General features: G+C 37.9%; 1 protein-coding gene across 1 annotated transcript; it reads left to right on the top strand.

Moving 5' to 3' along the window:
* Positions 1-3,020: 3,020 nt before the first annotated feature.
* GXIVsPLA2 (phospholipase A2 group XII) lies at positions 3,021-8,604 on the top strand. The gene is made up of 3 exons (XM_089638761.1): positions 3,021-3,584; positions 3,757-4,002; positions 8,079-8,604. Exons 1-3 carry the CDS (start codon positions 3,353-3,355, stop codon positions 8,219-8,221), a joined length of 621 nt encoding a protein of 206 aa, XP_089494887.1. The 5' UTR covers positions 3,021-3,352; the 3' UTR covers positions 8,222-8,604.
* The last annotated feature ends 4,752 nt before the right edge of the window (positions 8,605-13,356 follow it).

Below are 13,356 nucleotides of genomic sequence, written 5' to 3'. Positions count from 1 at the left end.
TTTTTCATGACTCCTTTTTTCGTTTGTCTTATAGGGATGAAAAAAGGGACGTGTTCTATTCTGGTAGTTGGTACCGTAAGAGACGAGTGTTGGTATTACCGATTTTCGTACATTTTAAGATGGTGGACATTATTTGACGTTTGTGTGAAAATGTCTCCCGCTAAAGTGAATAAGCCGTATTGTGTGAAAGGCTGTATTGTAGATATTCTACTCAACATAAATATCCGACCCACGGAAACTTCGAGGAGAGATGCTTCCGTGAATCAATGATTATGGAGAATTGGCAGATGTGAATATATTTAGTATCTAATATTAGCAAGATATGCATCAGTTTGTGGCTCCCATTTCTTGATCTGAAACCAAAAGGCGAATGGATCATTAAGAAATTACGCGCTGCCAATGTTAAATCTTCCCGATATCGGTAAATACCCGGATTTATAACAACAGAAAAACCCATAATTGTAACGAAAGTACATGCGCCAATCTCTTTTTGTTTGTCTTCTTTCAGTGTTCGGCTCGCAGTCGTGGTACAAATTTAAAATGTATTTTATTCTGATAAATTTATTTGAGTTTCCTGTTTCTGTTATCATAGTGAAATAAAAAAAAATACACCACATGTAACTATTTTTTTAATTTTTCTGATAAGCAGATTGTTATTACTATACTTAAGGGGAGTTTCATGTTAATACTTCGCCCCCATCTTGAATATGCTTGTGTTATTTGGTCTCCTTTTTATGCTGTCCACATTCGACGCATTGAATCTGTTCAACATCGGTTCTTAAAAGGGATTGCTAGGAGGCTAGGTTTAGAAAAAGGCAAATACTCATATGATGAAATTGAACGAACTTTAAACCTTTCTCCTTTGGAAGTCCGTCGGGAAAGAAATGACCTCATTTGCTTCTTCAAAATTATAAATGGTATTTTTGAATCACCTACGCTACTGCAACTCATTCCCTTCAATATCCCCTCGCAAAGACTCAGAAATAATGAACTGCTCTTCCTCAACCATCATTCGACAAATTATGGATATTATTCACCATTGTCCAGAATGTGTAGACTGGTCAACTCAAGTCAAAACCTTAACTTTTTTGGAATAAGTCTAAATGATTTTTGCCAGTCACTAAACAAGTGACGGAATATTAAGTGTCCTGTGGTCCTGACCCACGGCGTATTCTTGACTTGATTCGACTTGTCACTTTATTTTCTAATATTATATCTACCATATGTCTTTGCTTTTATGTACCTTTGTCTACCCCTATATTTTTCATTTTACTTTATTCGTGTTATTATTTTGTAATTTGGACGATGTCCGTTTATAAATAAATAAATAAATACTATTCATGTAAAAGAAAAGAAAAGGAACGAGTAAAAAAAACATGAGTTACTTAAGTTCGAACACGATCAAAAATTTATTTTTAAAAATGTATAAAGTTGGGTTAGTCTTAATCTAGGCTTAATAATAGTCTTAAATTATAATTCTTATCTGGAACCGCGGATTTCCACGTTCGCACTTATCACCTATACACAAGCGGCAACTTGGGTTGGATCCGAAGGGCGGAATTATTATACGGTGACTCCTGAGAGGCCAGCTTCCTGGGCGGAAGAGCCTTGGCGCCTCTCCAAGGGGGAGAGCAGGAAGTTTCTCGGCGGAGGAGGAGGAGGCTTTCTGTGAATTCAAGTCACGTAGATACCTAGGGACATATCAATCGCCCCCGGTTTGTTTGACTTGAATTCACAGGGAGACCAAAGTGAACACGTGCGCCAGCATTTGTCTTTGTGATTTTACACGCAGATGGAGGCGGCAGTTCGGATATTATTAGACCTTAAATATTTAGTGAATAGCTTCGCCGGTCCCGCAATAAAAAAATTAGAAAGCCAACTTAGAAATACACCCATAAAGTCGTAAATCTGAAATGGATGTATTGTTAAGCCAGCGACCCGGCAGTAAAAACCTTCGCCCAAGGCTAGACTATATTGCAATTGTTTGAAGGTCTTTTGTACAAATATAATTTTAACATATTTTAAAATAATAATAACTCTAGCGGTGAGAATGACGATGCCAGCGCCACGGACTCAGACAACATACCGAAGTGGTGTAAATCGGAACCACTTTAGTTCCAGCACCCCACCATAGGCGTGCTACGATCGCCGGATTCCGCAGCTGAAGACAGATTCCGCAACCAACAGTTAACAGTCCCCAGTCAGAGAGTGATCATCTCGCCGCCCCGTGAGGCGGTCGCCGAGGCGCTTCCGCCCAGGAAGCTGCCCTCTCGGCAGTTCCCATTCAGCACTCGACAGTCATCATCTCGGGAGTCATCATCTTGCCCCCCCCCTTGGAGCGGGCGCCGAGGCTCTTCCGACCAGGAAGCTGCCCTCGCAGGAGTTACCGTCTCGCCTCCGCCGAGAAACTTCCTGTCCTCCCCCCTTGGAGCGGTCACCGAGGATCTTCCGACCAGGAAGCTGCCCTCTCAGGACTCGCTGCCTGCCGACTCCGCCCTTCGGAGCCTTGGCCCAGGCTGAACTAATTCCGCCCTTCGGATCCAACCCAAGTTGCCGCTTGTGTTATCGGTGATAAGTGCGAACGTGGAGATCCGCGGTTCCAGATCAGAATTATAATTTAAGACCATTATTAAGCATAGACTAAGACTAACCCTTAACTTTATACATTTTTAAAAATAATTTTTTAATAGTGTTTGCGACTACGTAACTTCTTTTTTTTTACTCGTTCCTCCTTTTCTTTTACATGAATAGTATTAATATTAAATTCCATTTAGTATAGTTATAACAAGAGAAATCTCATACTTTCATAAAAAACCCACAATAATTGTTTGAAAATGTTTTACTTTATTTAAAGTAAAGGAATCAAAAAAAAAATATTTTTACGACGTTTTGACATTTCAAACATGTTATTTTTTTAACATTATTTTAGGCTAATGAATGCGTAGGCTCCGATGGAAGATCACATCATGTCTATGGTCGCGCCTTTTTTAAGGATTCCCTTTATCCTTGTTTAATTGCTGTGTCTACGTCATAATTAAAATTTATCTAAATATCGGCAGATCTATAGTAAAATAGTAGAGAAACTTTTTCCATACAAAAAGCTAGGAGTTATCAACCTAGTGAGTTGCTTATTTATGGCTATATCTGTGCATGTCACTTTCTTTTTTCTTGTTTTGATGAATACCAATGAATACCTAGGTTATGTTTTATAAGGTTACTCATAATATTATTTTTATTTATGTATAATAATAACGTCGTATGAATGAGCAACACGTCATGAAAATAATTCGTCCAGGATAAAGACTACTTCATTTTTCCTAAATAAGAGACGAACAGTCAAGAAGCCACAATCATGGAAATACCTTACATGAAAATTTTCATTTATTGTGTAACATTTTTGGGGTACGCTTACACCGGCATGGGATCTGGCATCTTACAAAATTTGAAAGATGCCGTTCTGGCTGCAGAATCTGTTTTCGGCGATGTTCTGAAGAATTTTATCACTGTTGCCGAAAAATTCAGATCCGTGCATGATGTTTTTGATGCAGCTGTGGAAGAAAACTGCATATTTAAATGTCCAGATGGTAAGTAAACAAAATCTCTTTGGAGTCAGCGTTTGATTAACCACAAAACAAGGCAGAATTCACACTCAACACACCAAATAATGTGTTTCTCTTATCATCGGTTTCAATAATGAATAATCAATTTCTAAAGCATTTCAGTTTCTAAAGTAATATCACTCATTTTCTGTTTCAGGAACAAAAACTACTAGGAACAGGAATCACGTTCCTTCATCAAACGGATGTGGTCCTCTTGGATTTGAAATTGATAAGCAATATTTGCCACTGCAAGAAATGACTTCTTGTTGTGACAAACACGATATATGCTACGATACATGCAATTCGGGAAAAGAGAAGTGTGATATGGATTTCCAAAGATGCCTGTACAACTACTGTGATACTCATAAATCCATGGCCGTTGCAGCGGATACAGTTGTGAAAGGTAAACAGATACATATTCTATTCAATATTTTTTTCGCACTAGTTCCTACTTAATGCACTTCCGGCGGGAAGGGTAGTTTTACCTTTTACACTGGACCTAATTAAATGTCAGGAAAGGTATTGCCGTCCTATAATTTTTAATGTATATATTATACTAATCTCTTTGTAAGCCCAACTATATATATAATAAAAATAACAACAATATTTGGCTGATTTGTGAAAAATCATCTCAAGATCGCTGATATGCGTAAAAAAGTGTGATACAAGTCTTCCCCATCTTATCTTGTCTTTTGTGTGGATGTATATTTTATCAAGAAGAAACTACGTATATATTAAATCTGGATAGTGGGTAATAAATCCTCGCACTTATGGCACTGGAGATGCGGAAATGGAATGATAAAAGCATATATGATTTAAGATTTTCACGGCCAAAAGTATTTTTGTTATTTGTTTTTGGGGTGTTATGCCGTGTTGCGCTAACTCCTTCTTTAGCCAACGTTTCGGACAACATTGCAGTGTCCATAATCAGGGCAGATGTGTTATTTGAGGTTGTGTTAAAATGTGAGCTTATGTATGAGGTTGTGATACCGTGTTGCCAGCTCCAACCCTCTGAGCTAACATTAACGTATCATTTTTTATTTAAAGTGGTTTTCTTCGTTTAGCTCTGGTGTATCCGTCAATTACCGGATACCAAGAACTATTGAGCTTAGCTCCATCGTCTCTATTAATGTTTACGGGATTTTTATGAATTTCAATGGCTTCCGTAATCAGCCGTGTTCTATAAGTTTTGGGTCTCCCCAGGATTTCAGGAACAAATCCAAAGTAATGCCCGGTGTCAATCAAATGCTCGGCAATTGCCGATTTGTCAGGGTGGCCGAGTTTACAAGCTCTGAAGTGTTCTGAAATCCTTTTGGAGATAGTCCGCTCTGTCTGGCCTACATAGACCTCGTCACATCCGGAACAGCTGAGTTTATACACTCCATCTGTTTCCAGAGGAAACTTAGTCTTTGCAGACCTCAGTAAGTCCTGTATCTTTGTTGTTGTTCCGAAGACAGTCTTGATACTTTCCTTTCTCAATAGCCTGGCAATTCTGTCTGTCACATTGTGCACATAAGGCAGGAAGGCACAGCCTTTCGACTCTTGTTCAATTCTGTCTTCGTTTGGTGCAGATTTGGCTCTTATGATTTGCCTTGTCTGACTTGCTGGGTAACCGTTACGCTCCAGTGCATCGGTCAGCTTCGTAAGTTCCGCTCCGATTTTATGTTCTTCACATATTCTGGTCGCTCGGGTCACCAATGTATGGATAAGTCCTCTCTTCTGCGCTGGGTGGTGGTGCGAATCAGCGTGTAAGTACCGATTCGTATGGGTTGGTTTCCTATATACAGTATGTCCTAGGCTACCATCGTGTTTTCGCATCACCTCCACATCTAGAAAAGGCAGGTTTTTATCTTCGTTTTCCAGTTCCATTGTGAATTTTATTTTGCTGTGGAGAGAATTAAGATGGTCTAGGATTTTTTTTATGGAGAAGTTTGAAGAAGTGGCACTCGACACAGCTTCGGCTGTCCCCAAAGTATGGTGGCGCTACGTCGACGATGTCTTCGCCATTTGGCCTCATGGAACGGAAAAACTAAACGAATTCCTAGACCATCTTAATTCTCTCCACAGCAAAATAAAATTCACAATGGAACTGGAAAACGAAGATAAAATCCTGCCTTTTCTAGATGTGGAGGTGATGCGAAAACACGATGGTAGCCTAGGACATACTGTATATAGGAAACCCCGTAGCGCCCTTCGTGGCAGCAGGACGCGTCCTAACGCTTCCTCCAACCGCTTTGTGTTTTTTTTAGTATTTTCAAGGGAAATGAGGCAACATCCCTTTGAAATTATTTTTAAAATCAATCAATCAACATTTGAACTTAAATAAAAATGAACTTAATAATTATTAGAACTTTATAATATGTGATTTGAGTGCAGTGTTTTAAAGTGAATATTCTGAAATTTGCTCAAAAATATTGGACTTTCGAAACGAACGGCGACCGGTAAATGTACTCCAGATGTTTTCAACAAAATTCTCGGAAACTGGGCAAGCTTGGACACTGGCAAGTTTTTTACTAAGCCCAGGGTAATTTATTACCCAACCGTCGCTTTTTATTGCGGACAGAATGCACCACTTCAACAATTACCAGGAATAGGATTACATGGAGATAAATGATGGACTTGCCAAACGTCACAGCGGTGCTGCCAGGGTCTCTTATCTATGTGAGGTGTCAGCGCTTTATTAGCAACAGATACATACCTGGACGCTGTTGTTGGACGTGGTGGACTCTCTTACTGCAGCAGCTGGTCCAGTTCCTTCACCACTTAGGATTCTTGCTGCAGAGTCTCCATCTTCTATCTTCGTAGAACGTCACAGCGGTGCTGCCAAGGTCTGGTATCTGTGAGAGGATAGTGTGTCAGCGCTTTATTAGCAGCAGACACATACCTGGATGGATGACGATCCTCGTGCTGGCACTGTTGGTGGACGCGGTGGACTCTTTCGCTGCAGCAGCTGGACCAGTTTCTTCACCACCTGGGATTGTTGCTGCAGAGTCTCCATCTTCTATCTTCGTGTCACCTGTTCCTTTACTTCATTTTACTTAACTTAACTTCACTCTATTTTTGTAATATTTATATTTTCTGTAATACCTGCATCAACTGTAAAGCGCCCCTGAGGTGATATCTCACAAAAGCGGCGCTATACAAATTATCCAATAATAAATAAATAAATAAATAGAGACGATGGAGCTAAGCTCAATAGTTCTTGGTATCCGGTAATTGACGGATACACCAGAGCTAAACGAAGAAAACCACTTTAAATAAAAAATGATACGTTAATGTTAGCTCAGAGGGTTGGAGCTGGCAACACGGTATCACAACCTCATACATAAGCTCACATTTTAACACAACCTCAAATAACACATCTGCCCTGATGATGGACACTGCAATGTTGTCTGAAACGTTGGCTAAAGAAGGAGTTAGCGCAACACGGCATAACACCCCAATAACAAAGATAAAAGCATACATTTTTAATACTGACTAAGTTCGGTTTATGAAGTCGTATTACGAAGTAGGCTTTAATTTTAGACAATACTTTTATAATTGGGGTGTGGTGAGTACTAATTAAAAATTCCTTTTAAATATATGTATTATTTTCAAACATGTAGCGGTTTAAAACAAAATCCATTTTCTCCAAAGGGACCCTTGTTTCACCTGAATGTACCATGTCTTCCTCGGGCTTCCCTGACTTCTGTTACCAGCGTCATATATTCTCCTGGTGCTACTTTCTCCTTTCATCACTAAGCATACATCATTAATATTCAAAGTATACATGCATTACCTATTTGGTCCCCTTTATATAAAGTTCACTAAGACAATATAGAAAGAGGACAAAAAGCACAAATTTCTTAGGTATGTAAATTTTAAGCCAAAATTCCAATTGAATACATTAATTATTTCAGTTTGATGAATCAATTGCATCTAATAACGCTGTCTGACAGGAGAATTATGTCAGACCTAGTTGTGTTACACAGAGTCATTAACAACTAATTGACAGCCCTGCCATCGTTGCAACTATTAAATTGCATGTGTCGACTAGGAACACAAGACAAACTGTAACATTCTTCTGCAATTCATACACAACCAGCACACTCACTAACCAATAGGATGCATGATCTGGGCAACAAGTTTTGGGGAACTATTGATATATTTATTGACTCCATTTATAGAATTAAGCGTAATCTATACCAGCTCTTTGTTGAATCCTACAAATTATAGTAACGTTGGTAATGTAGTTTTAGTTATTTGTCTTATATGTAGTATTGTTCTAGTTTCTGTATTCTTTTATGTTAATGTTACCTGTTTTACTAATATTGTTTCATATTCAGTTTATTAGTTTACGGTTAGTTCATGCTCTAAAATTTATGTGTTTAATTTTCGATAGCTCACTAGGTATATACTGTTCTTAAAATCCATGTAAAAGCCCGGCTGGGCGTAAAACCAAATAAAATAAAAATTAATTATTGAATACATTTTTTGCAGGTTGTAAAGCAGCGGCGAAACTGTCTTTCACCACCATAACCGCCCTGGGCTGCAAAGCCTACCTGGATTCACAACAAAATGCCTGTTATTGTCCAACTCAAAAAAGTAAATTTAAAAAGCGTCCAAATGGAGCAGATTTGTGATAGAATGACAGCCCCTGTGCTCCAATGAAATGTATTCACATATTTTATTTTTTTCTACCTCAAAGGTGCCTTCTTCCTGTTAAGTTTTTTGTTTAACTTTTAAAAGATGTATATTATACTCTGGTTGGGTTATTTGCAAGCTCTCTCTATGCAGTTACAGTATTTTTGTTAGTTACTGTTAAATTTGTATTTATGTAGAGAAATATTTTTTCCCTCGGAAAGTAAATTCAAAGTTTTCTTTTGGAAAATGTTTCTTGATGCCTCGTTGCCAATAAAGTGTTTTATTTGACATTAAAATGTGCAAATGTGTTTATATTATACTAGTCGGTGTTTATGCAAGCTCCTACGCTGTTACGGTAATTATTTTTGAAATTTATAAAATAAATTTATATACGGTTGAAATTGTTTTTTGTATATACATATATAGTGTAATCCAATTTATGTTATCCTCCATAGACGTCCTCATTGCATAAATTAGTCATGGAGTTGCAAAACCCGCTCTGGAAATTTCACAAAAAAATTTAGATAGGCAGTGTAGGATACTGCTGCAGTTATTTTCATGGAAACGTCAATTATTATTATTATTATTTATTGGATGATTTTTATAGCGCCGCTTTTGCGAAATATCACCTCAGGGGCGCTGTACAGTTAATGCAGATATTACAAAAAAAAAATATATAAATATTACAAATTGAAATTAAGTTAAATTAAATGAAGTACAGAAACAGGTGACACGGAGATGGAGAATCTGCTGCAAGAATCCTAGGTGGTGAGGAAACTGGACCAGCTGCTGCAGCGAGAGAGTCCACCGCGTCCACCAACAGTGCCAGCACGAGGTTCGTCACCCTTCCAGGTATGTGTCTGCTGCTAATAGAGCGCTGACACAATGTCCTCTCATGGATTCCAGACCTTGGCAGCACCGCTGTGACATTCGACGAAGGTAGAGGATGGAGACTCTGCAGCAAGAATCCCAGGTGGTGAGGAAACTGGACCAGCTACTGCAGCGAAAGAGTGCACCGCGCCACCAACAGTGCCAGCACGAGGTTCGTCATCCGTCCAGGTATGTGTCTGCTGCTAATTAAGCGCTGTCACAGTATCCTCACATAGATAACAAACCTTGGCAGCACCGCTGTGACGTTCGGAAAGTCCATCTCCTTGTACACTTGTTTCTGGTGATTATGTTAGTGGTGCATTGTTCCGAAATAAAAGGCTGCGGACGGGATAATAAATCACCTTGGGTACTTGTTAGGGCTTTCAGAGTTTCCAAGAATAACATTGAAAACATCTGGCGTACCCAGTGGCGTAGCTAGGTAACCAAGGGCCCTGGGGCAAATTAAAAAATGGGGCCCCACTGCTATGTAAACTGACTAGGTTTTATCAAATACAAATATGAAATATACAAAAACTTTAAAAATGATAAGCTACTTAACCCATTTACGCCCAAGACTAAAGTAATCGTAGAAAAAAGAATAAATTCATTTTATGTAGTAGGAAATAGAGATTTTTAACAAAAATAAAAAAAATATATTTAATTTTTTTTTATTTACTAGAAAAAAAAGTGCCGTGCTCAAATGGGGACACTGGGCACATTCAGTATGGTATTTCTCGAAGGATGGTTTTTCAATACACAAAGTTTTTTTGCATTTTTTGCACTCCTCACGTGCCTTACTATGGCAAATATTGCATCGTAACTGTTTTGTCAACTTCTCCGGAAAGTGTAAATTCAAACTGTAAATTGAGCACTACAGAGGCTGATGGGTGAAATTGTAGCTGGTCCATCTTCACGTCGTTACTAAGTATGTGTAGATCGAACATGTATGTAAATAACACCCACCACCACTTCTTGCCTCGTATTGAAGTTCGATACGTTGAAATCGACTGATCGGCTTGATCGACACCGTCCATGCCTCTGTTGTAATTCATAAATACTTGAGGAATATTTTCATCGATTTTCTTCTTTTCGATTGAGCTCGGAAGAAAATTATCGTAGTTTGTTCCCATTGTACAAACGCTGTTATCCAGCCAGCGAACAAACAATATTTTATTGACCGTGTTGAACCGGTCGTCAAAGTCAGCACGACTTTTCTTTTTCATCTCCTTGACGGGTGTGAGAGGAAATTTGTAGGTCCTACCCTCACGTACAGTTCCTGTAGCCAGATTCCCATAGATCGCGCAGCAATGCATAGCTAGTGAAAAAATTATCGAAGAACACAACATGGTCTCTAGGATCTGTGTTTAGCTTGTTCAACAGGTTTTTCACAACTCGTGTACTCAACGGCTCATTGGTGGGTATTTGCGACTTGCCGCAATAAATATCAAAATTGTAGCAGTAGCCATCAGCACTAGCGAGCATCCAATTTTTATAACCGAAGCGTACAGGCTTACCTCGAATAAATTGTTTCGACGGATGACGTCCAAAATATTTCACCATGGATTCATCTATTGACAGATTTGTGTGAAACACTCCCCATTGCATAAATTTCTTCATGAGAACCTCAGCAAGGGTTCGCATCTTGAACATTTTATCTGATGTTTCAGCAGCTACAGTATTATCACAAAAATGTTGGTACTTTTTGATATCTAAAAATCTGTTTCTCGTCATTGCCTTAGAAACAACAGGTACATTACAGTCCTCGTCTAAAGACCAAAATAGACGTTCGCGAGGCAAAGTGTGATAACCAGATAGAGATAGAATGCCCAAAAATGTTTTCAACTCACCAACGGTAATATTGATATCATGTTTATTGTTTTGTGATGCATACAAATCAGAATATTGAAGAATCATATCGATTACTTCCTGATCAAAAATCTTCTCGAAAATTGAAACAGGATTTTTACCTTTGAGATAAGTAATTAGGTTTTTGCATCGTTGTTGTACATTATTCTCATCAAAAGGCATGTGATCGTAGCTAGGCTCGCATTTACGCCAACGGGGCCCAACATTGCATCGTTGCCTTCTAGCGGAATTCGACAAAGGCTCTTCATCAGAACTGTCCCAATCTTCTTCGTTTCTGTTTACAAAAACTTCGATATTTCCAGGAATATCTCTTGGCATGTCATTGGTAATAATATTGTCTTCATCGCCTTCTTCTTCGTCAGTGAGGATACTTGTTTCTGGGGGAAGAGCAACGATATCAAATTCAACATCTGAGTCCTCTTCTGTCATAATAGCATCAAGGGCCTTCTGGAGTCCATGATAGTTATCGCTTACTTCAAATTGCCGTTTTGACATATTTATGTGCAGTCAAAACTCTGTAAAAAAAAAGAATATTTTACTCTTTATGTGCCCACTGTCCCTATTTGGGGACACCAACAAAAAAAAGTAGTTCACAGTTCAGTAAATTATATATTTTAACTTATCAAATTTTTATTCCAAAGTAAACAAAGTGTTCAATAAGATTATGTAGAAAAATTAAAAATTTACGAACGTAAACATATTAAAAAAAATACTTACATTTGGTAATCACCGCGACTCTGAGATTCACTTTATTTATGACACTAAAATACTTTTTATAAATGGTGTTATCCAAAATGTTTGATATAAAATGTAAGACACATCAATTAACTCGACAATAATGCACTGTTAGCAAAACTTATCACATTAATAACAAAATGGTGGGTAGATTTGAAGGCGTCCTCGTTTGGGCACGGCAGGCGTAAATGGGTTAAGCTCTTTTTTGTGCACTGCAGACTGCAGGGCAGGTAATAAAAATATTAAACAGTAACACCATAAATTACAATTACCTAATACTTGGTGTAGGTTTGGCTAATAAAACGAAATAGAGAAGATTCAAGGGTTTATTATATAAAGGTCGGGCCTACCAACTGACTAAATAACAATTATATTTACAATTTTTTCCTAGCTTTAGTTTTCGCAAAAGTATCAATGACTTTGTTTAAATCCAGGCTTGATGCGGTTTTGTTTTCAATTACTATTAGCGATAAATGCCGGAGTCGAGTTTGGCCCATCTTATTTCTTAAATATTTTTTTTAATTTGCTAAATGACCTTTCAGCTGCTGCAGAAGTGACAGGAATTGTAAAGAATAATAACATTGCTGTAAATACTTCCGTTAGGTCGCATTCTAGCACTCCATATTTGCTCATTATTTCCTTACATAATTAGAGTTAGTTGAGGTAAAACTAGATGGTAAATATTAATAAATTGAAGTGAAAAACTAGGGCCTATTATATCTGAATATTTTCTTTGGAATTTGTCACACTTTTGTAATAAAGTTGCTTCATCAACATGTAATAAAAATGTTGGTGTTAGAAAATCGAATATATGACAGACTTCACTCATACCAATAAAACGTGTATCTAATTGAGATATTACTGTGTCTAGTACATTATTGAAAATCTCAATTTTAAATATTTTTCTCGGTTTGGAAATCGGTGATCAGCAGCTAATTCATCAAAATGTTTTTTTAACTTTTCTTTGCCTTTTTGGCCACTCGAACAACTGTGTTGTTTAATTCTTTCTGATAAATGCTTCCAATCTCGAATTCCCGTACACCAAACATTATTCCTTTGTGAAGCAAATAACCAGCAGGGTTGACAATAGGCAACGTCTAGTATTTTGGAATAACACAACCAAAAACGATTAATTGGCCCATATTTAGAACACGAAAAGTAGTACGATTTTGAAAAACACCTATTGTTCTGGTTGATGTCTGTTAGAAAAGGTCCTGAAGGCTGTAAAGGCCCCATATCAAGAATTGATATGGGAAGAATTGACGTTTTTCGTTATCACTTAATATTTTGTTCGTGAAGTTTCCCAAGTCATAAGAATATTTGAGGTCTGTGGTTCCTCCAAACCCTCCGCTCTTATGTGTGTCATGCAAACATCATCCACGTTCACATGATCGGCGGCGGAGGTATCTCCAACTGCAATAATTGTCGAATCTTCTTCAGTAGGCTTCTCAACCAACACTGCAGTTACCACATTATTTGAGTCACTATCAATAGAAATATTTTGGCCAGATGTACTTGCAGAAGGCTGACTAAAAAACTTGTCAATTTTGGGTAATTTTTGTTTACTATCTTCTCTTTCTTGGCGTTTTTTGCGTTTAAATGCACCACTGGGTTTCTTATTTTTATCCATATTTTAATACGCTTCAAGTGTCGTTGGGGAATG

This window comes from Hesperophylax consimilis, chromosome 1, assembly GCF_061612785.1.
Source record: "Hesperophylax consimilis isolate HC1 chromosome 1, BYU_Hcon_1.0, whole genome shotgun sequence".
Lineage (NCBI taxonomy): Eukaryota > Metazoa > Arthropoda > Insecta > Trichoptera > Limnephilidae > Hesperophylax > Hesperophylax consimilis.
The sequence above is the reverse complement of the archived record's forward strand: the minus strand, read 5'-3'. Positions and strand labels throughout refer to the sequence as shown.

What these genes read in the sequence shown, in the direction of transcription:
- GXIVsPLA2 (XM_089638761.1), top strand. Translation starts at nt 3,353, where the DNA reads ATGGAAATACCTTACATGAAAATTTTCATTTATTGTGTAACATTTTTG. An exon ending in CATATTTAAATGTCCAGATG is followed by an intron (nt 3,585 to 3,756) that starts GTAAGTAAACAA and finishes TTTCTGTTTCAG; the next exon opens with GAACAAAAACTACTAGGAAC. An exon ending in AGCGGATACAGTTGTGAAAG is followed by an intron (nt 4,003 to 8,078) that starts GTAAACAGATAC and finishes CATTTTTTGCAG; the next exon opens with GTTGTAAAGCAGCGGCGAAA.